Source organism: Lethenteron reissneri, chromosome 10 (genome assembly GCF_015708825.2).
Source record: "Lethenteron reissneri isolate LAM-NWPU_2019-01 chromosome 10, ASM1570882v1, whole genome shotgun sequence".
Classification (NCBI taxonomy): domain Eukaryota; kingdom Metazoa; phylum Chordata; class Hyperoartia; order Petromyzontiformes; family Petromyzontidae; genus Lethenteron; species Lethenteron reissneri.
The window spans coordinates 14,527,632-14,540,221 of record NC_083788.1 but is presented as its reverse complement, the minus strand read 5'-3'; the positions used below and the strand labels follow the sequence as shown (position 1 = coordinate 14,540,221).

At 54.4% G+C, this 12,590-nt stretch overlaps 1 protein-coding gene across 1 annotated transcript in view; it reads right to left on the bottom strand.

Annotated features, from left to right (window-relative positions):
• Positions 1 to 12,590, bottom strand: part of SNX29 (sorting nexin 29) — a 58,720-nt gene that overhangs the window by 22,067 nt on the left and 24,063 nt on the right. The window contains exons 18-20 of the mRNA XM_061549577.1: positions 5,492 to 5,608; positions 3,267 to 3,322; positions 2,488 to 2,575 (exon numbers count right to left, since the gene is read on the bottom strand). Of these exons, the coding sequence (XP_061405561.1) occupies positions 2,488 to 2,575; positions 3,267 to 3,322; positions 5,492 to 5,608 (261 nt within the window). The remainder of the gene's footprint in view (positions 1 to 2,487; positions 2,576 to 3,266; positions 3,323 to 5,491; positions 5,609 to 12,590) is intronic.

Here is a 12,590-nt window from a genome sequence, read left to right as displayed (position 1 = left end):
GGACGTAGAAGTGCGAGCACGGAGACGTGTGGACGCACGCGTACACATACACTGCTGCCTCTCTGTCGAGCAGCGCCTCTTCATCACGTCTAGCTGCTGACGTGACACAGGCTCATCCAGAGCAATTTCACCCCTCCACACAGCAGCAGCAGCCTCCAATTGCTCAAACGCCAAACCCATCCCAGCGGAGTCACTGGGAGACAGATTGCCGTAGCCACCCCCCCAACCCCCATCAGGAGATGCAGAAGGGGGCTCGCGCACACTCACACGGCGATACGGACTCATGGCATCTCACACCATCACCAGACCTCCATAAAATAGCGTCCATCATCACACGCACCAACACACACACACATGACGTGCACTATCACGGCCGCCGAGTGTGGGGCCGTCCGTGGCTCACACGGGGCGCGTGGCGACGGTGACCGTGCTACCGCGTGGCATTGCGCCACCCCGTGCGGTCGTGCCCTCTGCCCTCTCCCTGGTGCGACACCCAATCACCTCCCGCACACCACCTCCCCACCCTCGCCCCACCTCCTTGGTGCTCCTTGGTGCTGGATAATTTGTGACGCAACGCGGAACGACGGCGCGAGAAAGGATCCGTGGTGACGGACGTGGTTGGTGCCTTCGAGCGAGCCGTGTGGCCTTGCACAGAGTCTAACAAACGTGCCGGTCGTTGGATTCACAATGAGATGGCGCAATCTCATTGGTCGTCTGCGTGGCGGCGGGGGGGGGATTGGCAGACTCTCGTCGCCATCGCGAGGGAGCGGAATTTACAGCAGCTGGTGCCAAGCAGGGACGAGGAAATGGTTCGCATGGCACCATCATCCCGGTTCAGGGTTCATGCTCAGACTCACAGACTCACGCACAGACGTCCCAGACATTATGGTTTCACAACGATGATGGTGTCAAGGGTCTCACTGTGACGATGATGGCATGAAGATGACACACCGTGCTATGATGACATGCCCACACCGAGTTGAATCAGCACACAGTGTGGGCCACTTTAAGATGCACAGGCATGAGCGTTCGGTACAGGGTTAACAATATCTTCGGCCGACTACTATAAAAATCCAACAGATTCAGACGTCTTAATAATAAATAAACAAAATGTATTTCAAATGGCGACCGCGCTGAGCAGGCAAAGCTAAAATTAACGTGGGGGAGAGTGGGGGGCGTGCGGAGGAGTGGGGGGGGGTCGACACGAACCTCGGGATAATAACCCTGCACAGCCAGATTCATCACGTTGGGGTCGAGTGATTAGAGTCGTCACTCTCATTATTTTTTATTACAAAATCAGGCGATTATATTTGGATCTCTTTCTATTTCCAGTTTGCCTCTGATGCCAATCAAACCACTATTTACGTCAAATCCAATCACAGTCAAAATTTGCAGCCGAGTTCCGAGTCAAATTTAGTTCCGGGGTGTTTACCCTCCTTTGGATGAAAGCAGTAAATAATCAAACGTATTGAACCCAAAATAGGTGGCCCCTTGCTGCCCACCTTCTACGCCTCTTGTTATTACCACCGCGCTCGTTCACCCGGCAAAGCCGAGCCGAGCCTCAAGACTCTTGGTCAGGAGGGTCCTGCCAAGTTTGTCTCAGTAGGGGCGATGCTGCTGCTGCTGCTGTGTGTGACCCCAACTGAGTAATTTGCAGGTAATTTTTTTTATATTGGATGTTTTTAGCCAATATCGGTTACATCTTCTTGGTTCTTTCGGTAAAGTCACGTAGAAGGGAAGTAATAAAATAATAAAAATAAAACATAATAAAATTCTCACGACGTTTCGGCCACAACGCAAGCAGCCGTCCCCAGGTGAAGAAACAGGTCTGTCGAGAAGGCAAAGTCTGAATGACACGCCCCAGGCGTTGTGGTCGAAACGTCGTGAGAATTATTTTATTATGTTTTATTTTATTATTTTATTACTTCCCTTCTACTTGACTTTACCGAAAGAACCAAGAAGATGAATCCCTGCAGTCACAAAAGCTTTAAATCGAAATATCGGTTCCATTGCATGGTTATTTTATCTATGGTCGGAAACTGGAGAACGCAGATTAAGCCCATGCAGAGCAGGGAGAGAAAATACACACCCGACATACACTCACACTTATCCACTCACCCCCTCATTCATCCACTCACCCACCCACAACACTGCAGGTCACAACACTTCTCTTTATACTGCTCTGTCTGTACGCAGTATGTGCGTACGTCCACGGTGTGTGTGGGGTGTGGTGTGAACCACTTGCCATGGTTCCCGTGGTGTGTGTGTGCTGTGGTGGTGACGTCACCGCCACTTAGTGGCAAATGGCGGCTGTTGTTGTTGTGGTGTCTGCTACTTGCCTGGTACACGTGGCGTGCATGTGTGTGTTGTGGTGATGTCACCAGTGGCTGTTGTTGTTGTGTGTGTCACGTGCCTGGTACATGTGGCGTGCATGTGTGTGTTGTGGTGATGTCACCAGTGGCTGCTGTTGTTGCGTGTGTCACTTGCCTGGTACACGTGGTGTGTGTCTGTCGCCTTTTTGCGTAGAAACACCGAAGGGATCCAGACGTTGAGCAGAGCGCGGTAGTTGGTCGCACTGCAAAGGTCGTGAATTTTAATGGCGGCCTGGAGAATGACGGCTCAGGCCTAACCCTGAACCCCCAGCATGGTACTACACAGGACAGGAATGAAGGGGTGGATGTGTTTGAGGCTTGTAATTGTTTGGGCCGTGGTGCTTAGACACAGTGTCCCCACTGTGTTGAAAACAGCGTCCCCAGGTGTTTAACACAGAGGAGAAATCCGGCACCATGCACACAGGAAGCACCTGCAGCATGGGTGACCTCCGGGGGGTTCAAACTGCTAAACCCGTGCAGGCTGACCCATTGGGGGGCATGCTGACCCCGAGACTCCCCAGCAGGGAGGACATAAGGTCTATGTCGACTGTTTGGCCACGTGCTATTCGCGAGCACCCATGAAGGCCGGCACGGCGCACGAAGAGGCAATGTGGCCAGCACTGCTCTCCATAACCGATGTTAACACGCTGCACCAGGTACACATTTAAGGCTGGGTCCACCTAGGGGAGGCTCAAGACGAGTTCAGATTCACGTCACAGATGTTCGGCTGGGAATCGAACTCGCGTTGTGGGGTTTGTAGCACGGTGCACTAACCGCTCTGCCACGGCTCTGTAAGAGGCCGCATACCCGACACGCACGCACACCAGTGAGGTGTATAGGGACATCATGCAGTGTTTGTTGACCAGGTGGGCCGTAATTCCTTTCTGTGCACACCTGTCAAAGTCCGAGAGGCTGGGGTCTTCGGATGATTGGCTGAGGTCACCGGGAAGCTGTGAGAAGACACAGACACCAATTGCCACGCAAATCACAAACCAAACCCGGCAAGCCAGGGCAACTTTCTGCACAAATGAGAATCGAGCCATCTGCGCACGTCTACTGTTTACAGCCCAACAGAATCAGTGATGGAAATTCCACATTCCTATGGCAGGGAAGAGTCTCTCCATAGGAAAAGCACTCTTTACTTCTCTACAAAGTGGTAGCAATTTTATTCACCCGGAAGGATGATGGGCTGAGTCAACCATCCCAACGCATCACCCAGGATGGACAGCATCAAACTCCAGGAGCCGAGAGAGGCACACGGCACCTTCAGGCGGAAGCCGGGCTCGGAGCGGAAGCCGGGCTCGGAGCGGAGCCGCCTGATCCCGCACGAACCTCGTCAGAGGACCTTGCATGTCCACCCTCTGCGCCACCCTTCCCTCCCCGCTCACACCGCCCACGCCTCCTCACGTGCCTCTTCTTACACTCTCGCGAGAGGCACTTTTCTTCAATTACCAGGGAGGCGGTACCGTTGTCTCACAGAAACAAGTGCCTGGATTCCATTCCTGACTCGGGTGGAGGTTGTATGTTCTCCCCTCGTTCTGCATGGGTTTCCTCCAGATTCTCCGGTTTCCTCCCTAACAATCATCCCAATGCTGAAAAATGGCAGGACCTTCTTGAAAAAGAGACTTGAGACTCGGTGAGGCTTTCCCAGGGAAACAAGCCGATTAATTATTGTGTTGTGTTGCTGGAGCTCTCCTAGCCCTTCAGCACGTACCCTCCGTCCTCGGCGCTGATTTCCCACTTAAGAGTTGGGATCAACGAGGTCTTTCGTTCATGGCCTTCACATGCAAACGCCCGCCCGCCTGAAGTCGCACAAACGCGTGGCTAACAGTAAACAAGCAGCGCCATGGCCGGCGCCTGTCAAGGGTTAATCCACCGGCAGAGAACAAAAATAAATGCGGCGAGGCGCCTTGCGGAATGCTAATCTTGCGGTCGGGCGGCGCGCACTATTCCTGCAAACCTAGCGTGATGTTTAGCTGGATAGGCGAGCGGAAGCGAGGACGTATTCCGGGCAATTCGCCTCGGGCGGCAACGGTGGTGCTGCCGCCAGTCCCCTTGCTGCCACCGGCCCAGCAGCGCGGACACGGCGCCGGATGCGCGTACGGCACACGTGGCTAGCGCATGCTGTGGGGTCGCCACCTTTTCCACCGAGGATCAAGCCCGGACACGTGGCTCAGTCGGCCTAGGTCTACATCAACGCCGCTATGCGGGTCACAGCAATAAAGTTCAATGCAGTCACCAGCACCGGATCCACTGTAAATATCAATCCCTGGCACTAAAACACGGCAGCCGCAGATTCTCCCACAGGTGGTGACCCTACCATGCCGTGTGCCGGTACTTTTTTTCAATCAACTGCTGGACGTGAGCTTCCCCACGCCATGGGCGCTAGGAGCGGTGTGACGCTCCGTGCGGGGAGTGTGAAGCTAGGAGCGGTGTGATGCTCCGTGCGGGGAGTGTGAGGCTAGGAGTGGTGTGACGCTCCGGGAGTGTGAGGCTAGGAGCGGTGTGACGCTCCGTGCCATGCGTGTGAGCCTAGGAGCGGTGTGACGCTCCGTGCGGGGAGTGTGAGGCTAGAAGCGGTGTGACGCTCTGTGCGGGGAGTGTGAGGCTAGGAGCGGTGTGACACTCCGTGCGGGGAGTGTGAGGCTAGGAGCGGTGTGACACTCCGTGCGGGGAGTGTGAGGCTAGGAGGGTGTGACACTCCGTGCCGGGAGTGTGAGCCTAGGAGCGGTGCGACGCTCCATGCGGGGAGTGTGAGGCTAGGAGCGGTGTGACACTCCGTGCCGGGAGTGTGAGCCTAGGCGCGGTGTGACGCTCCGTGCGGGGAGTGTGAGGCTAGGAGCGGTGTGACGCTCCGTGCGGGGAGTGTGAGGCTAGGAGCGGTGTGACACTCCGTGCCGGGAATGTGAGCCTAGGAGCGGTGTGACGCTCCGTGCGGGGAGTGTGAGCCTAGGAGCGGTGTGACGCTCCGTGCGGGGAGTGTGAGGCTAGGAGCGGTGTGACACTCCGTGCGGGGAGTGTGAGGCTAGGAGGGTGTGACACTCCGTGCCGGGAGTGTGAGCCTAGGAGCAGTGCGACACTCCGTGCCGTGAGTGTGAGTCGTGTGGTGTTACACCCACGGGCCCACGCAGCTCCACCAGCTCCTGCCTCATCTGGCGGATGAGCGCGTCCTTCCCCATGAGGCTGCGGTGCAGACGCTCGTTAAACTCCATCAGCTCCCCATGCATCTCTGCCACCTGACAAGTGGGAATATGCACACACACAAGGCAAAAAGAAAGATATCCCGTATAGCCTTAACAGACTGCAGGGGCAAGTATTGTTAGCGAGCACCTATGAAGGCCGGCACAGCACATGGTGAGGTAGGTGGCCAACACCATGCCCATCCGCCGGTCTCCCCAGTGGCGATATTGACACACCACACAAGGCACTCATTTGAGGCTGAGCCGACCTAGGGGAGGCTTAGGACCAGGTCAGATAATTGTCACTGCACACATATGCACACATACATATACATGAATGCATACACACGCACGCACACACGCACGCACATGCACACCAATACCAATACCTGCCATTCGCCACTAACGGACGGTGGGTGACGCCACCACGGCGCCTGTGCCAGGCCGGGTGCCCTTTGAGGCCATGTGAAGTGTCGAAGGCTCGCTGACAGCAGGTATCGGGACAGGCCCAACATGTGCTATGGGTTGGCTGACTGAGATGATCGGTAGATGCACCAGCTGTACCCCCTACTGTGCCAACTTGCTGTATTTTAGCTACCCGCCGCTCCACTCATTGTTGTGAGCGTCACTCCTCTGCCCTCTGTTGTTACTGGAGGGTGTGGAGGGTGACTGCCTTCCAACTGCCCAGTAGCAAGCATCCTTCACGAGCCTCCTCCAAAGAGGCCGATCTTGACACCGCTGGTACCAGCCATCGGCAAGTCCACTCAGCTCCACATTCTCCCGTACCGCTTCAGTCCATCTCCTCTCCAGCCCATGTGGCCAAACAGAAGCTGCTTGGGTATGCAGTGGCTGGGCATGCGGGCTACAAGACCCAGCCAGCGCAGCCTTGCCTGCCGGAGGAGTTCAATGCAGAGACTTGAAATCCCATCGCGTTTACACATGCTGTATAAACACGCAGTGTGGTGTGTGTGTGTATACATTGTTTCAATGCAGTTCCTGTGCACAGGACAAACGGCCTCAACAGACTGTTGGGACAAGCGAGCATCTACGAAGGCCAGCACAGTGCATGAGTGGGTGGTATGGCCGGGACCATGCCCTGCTGCCTTTGTCTCCCCAGTGTTGATATTTACACACTGCACCAGGTACTCATTTAAGGGCTGAGTAGGACCTACGGAAGGTACAGATTTTCATCTAGTGATGCTGGTCGTGAGCAGGATTCAAACTCGGGTCACTGCAACATTGCTGCTTCCCAACATCAAACTCACACACATGCATACACACGGTGACAAAGACACAAATACACATAGAGATTTAACACAATGTAGGTATTCGCGGCCATTATTACGAGCCATCGTTGATTTTCGAGTAAGGTTGTCAAGACCCTCCACCACCCGACATGGCCATTCAAATTGAATTGTCGTGCGTGTAAAAGCAGTTATCCAATCCAAAAGAGGTGACCGCACATTCTGTTGCTAAGCAGCAAGGCGATGGAAGGCTCCTGTCCCTGCCCACATCAGGAATGGTGACTGGCAGCAGATTTACATCTGGCTTGAACATCCATTGTTATTCATTGGCTTCTCCTGTAGCCTGATTGGATGTTACCTACATTATATAATTATTATTACTGCCTTTTATCTGAATTTTATCTACAGTGGGAATGAAGTTGTCGTTATTGTCAATATCAGCTTTTACTCTTATGATCTGGACATGTGAGTGCAGTTTTTTATTACTTTTTCATTCATGCATTGGTCTTTAGAGATATTTCAATATTCTGGGCAATATTATCGTTTCAGTCACTCACTGGTCAATTGAAGAACAACTCTCATAACCAAATTTCAGCAGTAATTAAATGCACGACGTTTGACTCCTCCATCAAGCATCTTCAGGAAGACCCTGGAAGTGAGACAAGGTGCGTACCTCATGCCCCGAGGCGCACCGTGCATGCACAATCGCACCCCTCTACCGCCGCACACAAACACACACAACCGCGCGCGCCAACGGCGCCGACGCGGTTTCTCTCCGACCCGTGCCCTTGGGAGGCCATTATTCTCCTCCGATGAAAGAAAGGAAGAAAGACACCTTTGTGTGCGCCGTCACAATCGAGCGCTGTGCTTTATACGTGGGGCGTGAGCAGCCGCGTTCGCAGCGCGGAGGGAGGAGCGTCGAGGAAGCGCCGGGCCCTTTCCCTCGCGTGCCTCACTCCGACGTTTAAACGACGTCTGTCTCACTGCACCTCCCATGGCTGCACGGCCGCTTGCCGTGCCCCGCAACTGCCATTCAGAGGTCTGCCTCGTCCTCGTCATCATCATCGTCATCCTCCTCCTCCTCTTCATCACACCTGCCATCCTAATGCATTGGTGTTATCGCAGCCAACGTGATGATTCATAATTGATTTCTGGGTTAGGCCACGTAATAACCTGGCCACCTGACAGCCAAACCAATTAAATCATCCTGTGCACTAGCATTTAACGACGCGCCGTTTGTTATTGTTATTGTGATCTTTTCGGCTCGCTCTCCGGTGAGTTACAGAACCAATCCTCACAACCGAACTTAGCAGTAATTATTTGATAAACGATATTTCGCTTGAAACTGCACCAGGCATCTTTAGGACAAGATCTAGGGAATCAGTATAAGACCCATTTAGAGTTCCCGGATTTTAGGAGGATCCCACGACACAGATTTGACAAGATGATCATGTGGCCTAACTCAACAATCGAATATGAATCGCAACATTGGCTGCAAAAATCCAGAATGATTTCCTGGATTTAGTTTGGCTGTCGGGTGGTGCAGGGTCTTGCGACAGGAATTCGGCCCGATCATTACCCGCGTGCACGCGTGATCCAAAGGACGAATGAAACCAGAATAATGACAGCGGCGGAAATTGAATAAAACCCCGGGAATCCCGCGAGGGGCTCAGGCCGGGTTGATCCTTCGGTGATGGCCGCCGCCGCAAAGGTGGCGGCCATGTGTGGGAGGCGGCTCTGAATTGGCCGGCCCCCATGAGGCCCGGAAGGCATCTCTAGGTCGTCGTCATCGCTGCCAGCTCCAAGCCCTCCTCTCCCTCCTTCCCTCCACCCCTCCCACAATCCTTCAGCGTATCTGTTCCATCTTCCTCCCACTCATTCCCTTCCCTTCCAGTGGTAAGGGACCCTATTTGAAAGCTCAACATTTTTGGACTGCCACCCCCCTGGAAATGTATAGATCCACCTCTGTTCACTCTCCGCACTCCCTTGCACCCTCCTCATGCTCCCCTCTTCGTCTCTTTCTCTCTAGCTTTGTCTCTCGACGCTGCTCTTCTCCTCTCTTTGGCCCCCTCCCGTTCCCCCCCCCCTCGCTCTCTCCCTCCTAATCGATACGCCGCTTGCGCCGGGCCAGCCGAGAGCACGTGTTGTGACAGGTGTTCCGCTGCCAGATAAAGCGCTGGGTTGCCGGGGTTGCCGGGGTCGCGCGGGGAAAGCAGGGAGGGGCAATGTGCGCAGAGGTCGCCGTGGCCCCCCGCGCCCCCGCGCCCTCGCGCCCGCGTGACATTTCCGCCGCGTGGCCCATTACACGGCCCGCGCGTTATTGCCCGATGCCTTCATCAAAGAAAACGAGCCCCTGGCTGCGGCGCAGGGAAAGAGCAAGGAGCATCCTCGAAATTGCTCGTTGCATGCGAAACATATTCTTGTTATTACTGAGCTTGTCTGGCGACTCTCCATCGGCAGTGTCTCGCTTGCACAGCAAAGGGCAATGTTGCTGCTGTGCGTGAGCCCAATTGGGCAGCACATACACACTGCTCGCAGAACGGTGGCCGAGTAGGGAATCAAACCCAGCCACTTCTTGCTGCGAGGGCACGACGGTTCCCGCTGCCCAGAAATACAGAGGGAAACATCAACCGCTATGGAGATAAGCCTCACGGCAAAAGAGGGGCAATTTCCCAGAATGCTTTCTCCTATGTGCACCGCTGCAAACAAGATGTTCCATCTCCAGGGAGTGCGCAAGTGAAAGATTTTCTTGGATAAAATAAAAGTGTACAAACGACTGCCGCTCTTCCTGTCCCAAATTCATCAACACTTTGTTCTCTGTAGGCAATGCACCGTGGACGCTTCTGTACCGTCTGTACATATCAATGCGCACTTCACACGGTACAGTTAACCCTCGATCACCCGCGCGTGGATTATCTGGGCTGCCGATTGACCCTGCTTGCAGCAAAATAATTAACGGAACGTCTGTTTACATGGCACGCCGGGTTCAAGTACATGACACTTCTCACTCGTCGAGGGTCAGCAGTTCGGTGACATGCACGACCCCAAGATGCAATCGCAAATACGAAGCGACACAAACAAACACAGGTACGGGGGCCTAACCTACATTCGTCTTTCCGCTGGACTGGTCAACGGAGATGTAGAACAGAGGGGATTGCAAGGAGAGAAGTGGCGAGATCGGTAGACAAGCAACTCATCGTCGCTGCTGAGAAGTGGCGAGATCGGTAGACAAGCAACTCATCGTCGCTGCTGAGGAGGCCCACGGAAGCCGAAAGAGGAGCATCCGCTGTATATTTGTTTTACCTGGGCCGCCCCCTCGGCCACGTTACCCAGTTGATTTGGAGGTGTCAGTTGTTGTTTGGGTGATAACGATTTGCTTGTGATGCGCCCCCCCCCACTTATGCCGGGGCACCTCAGCGCGTTTCATACGCGATAAGAAACTTGCATCGCATTCGTGCGGGCTAATTCTAGAATTCAAATTTGGGCCCAGACGCCAGCAAACAGAGCCCTACGTCACGGGATTTCTAACCTCCACTGTAAAGTGGGCTTCGCGTGGTTTTTTGGTTAATACACTCGGAATAATAACCGGGGCGGCCTGCCAGATTTGAACAGTGAACCTCCGCAAGCAAGCAGGGAACATTCCTCTCTCTCTTCCACCATCCCCACCTGCGGTGCTCACTACCGGCAGCAGTCTTAGACCCTCGAGCGAGCGAGAGAGCGAGCGAGCGAGAGAGCGAGCGAGCTAGAGAGCAAGCGGCTGCACGAGGACGGGTTGGGGCGAGACAGCTGATGGCCGAATTTTTTTCGAAGCCACACGACAAACTTAATGCTCATCAGGGAGCCGAGCACCGACCTGCACTCTCTCGCGCGTAATCTGCAGAAAATGTAATTTCCCTTTTTCCTCGGAAAGGCCACGCTGTCATCATGTCGGCGGCGGGATGAGGAAGAAGGCTGAATTACTGCACCTCGCATGCCCGCTCATTCACACGCACGCGTTTCTTTATGAACATGCATGCGTGGATGAGTAATTTCATTCCATTGCCTCCTCGCCCGGGTTGCTTAATGAACCCCGCCAAACGAGGCAATGGAAGACGATGATTCCTCGCCCATTCCTCCTCCCTCCCCACCGCCCTCCCACTCCTCCTCCTCACCACCACCACCGGTGGCCGAGGACCTCTCACCACCGGATTCAACGTCGATGCGTGACCACGCTTCGCTCAAACTGCGATAGTGCTGTTCGCTGCTTGACGGCTACGGCTTTTTGGGGCCCTGTGCTCAGTCGGCAGCTGTGTTTAAAAACAAAACACGTCTCGAAATAGCAATGGCGCCCTACGCTGTGCTCTCGACAAAATCACCCGCTCTCCTCCCCGCAGGATCACCATCGGGGGCGAGGAGACAAGCAGCCCACTCAGCTTTGCATGCACGCGCGGAGGAAGAGAAGACACTGACAGCTAAGGGGGGGGGGGGGGGGTGGTGGTGAGCGTTCGACAAGATAAATAATGAATTAATTGCGCGGCTCATTACACCCAATTCAGGATTCATTTCCGGCAAAAACCATCGGCGCATAACGTGGCCGAGAGACTCGCCGGCTCTCCGCCCGCTCCACTCCTGCGGGGTTTATTATACCGGTAATTATGGACGATTTACGGATCTGCAAGTCCGTACAACCTGCTCGTATGACCTTCGTTAAAGGGGGGCCATAGAAGAACTCGGGGGGCGCTCGATGCAGTCACCGTTAAACAAACTGCAGACGAATGTTAAACGCATCGCGGACTGAGTAACGGTGTGATGGGGAGCGCCCTGCCCTCGCTCTCACCACCACCCCCCCCCCCCCGTGTGTGCACTTGTATGGGGGACGGCGTTGACGTGAGGAGACCTTTTGTCAGCAGTGCACAGATCGTGGCAGAGGATGATGATGATGATGACTGAAACACTCAACTGCACAAGAAACACGTTATATTTTTCTTGTGGCCATGTAATAATTTGGACGAATTTTTGTCACGAGACCCTCCATCACTCGACATAGCCAAACAAATTCAACTGTCGCCTGTTACAACCATTTTAACGGCACGCCAATTGCTATTGTTTCGGCTCGCCCTGCGCTGAGTTGCGGAGCAATCCTTACAACCAGGGTATCCATGCAGAGCGTGGCCAGGTTAACCCTCGTCGTGCGAGTCACGAGCACTACTAAATACGACTACGAAATACGGCAAACATTCGCTTGAGGCTGCGTCGAGCATCATCGGGACAACCGCCATTAAGTCAAAATAGCATCCAGGAGGTCAGAGTGCATCGTGTATATGTAGTGTATCGTGTGTAGAGTGTGTGTACGTATACATGTGCAGCGTAGAGTGTCGAGCATCCTGCTCTGGCATTCACCCCGTGCATTAGGAGAAACGGTGCGATGCCCGTCGCTTAATCGTCCTAATTTAAATCATTTTATCCGCATGCCTCCACCTGCTGCAGAGAGTTTGACAGCTGCGGGGCTGAGTGAGTGCACTTCGTTGTGGCCGGACAATCGGAGTCCACTTTGATCATCCGGTGGTGGGAGAATCATTGCGAGACCACTTCGTGAATATCAATTCGCACCAGAAGAAAAAAATATGTCTCATGAAGCGCGGAGCGCACTCAACGAGGCCACAGCCGCAGGATTTTTGGGCAATTTCCCTTTGATGTCAACGTCTTACTGTGTGAGTGTTTGCGCGTGTGTGTGATGTGTACATGTGAACGTGTGCAGCGGGGAGCGGGGATCGGCGACTCGCGCGCACGGGCGCTCGCACACACATCCGCCTGTC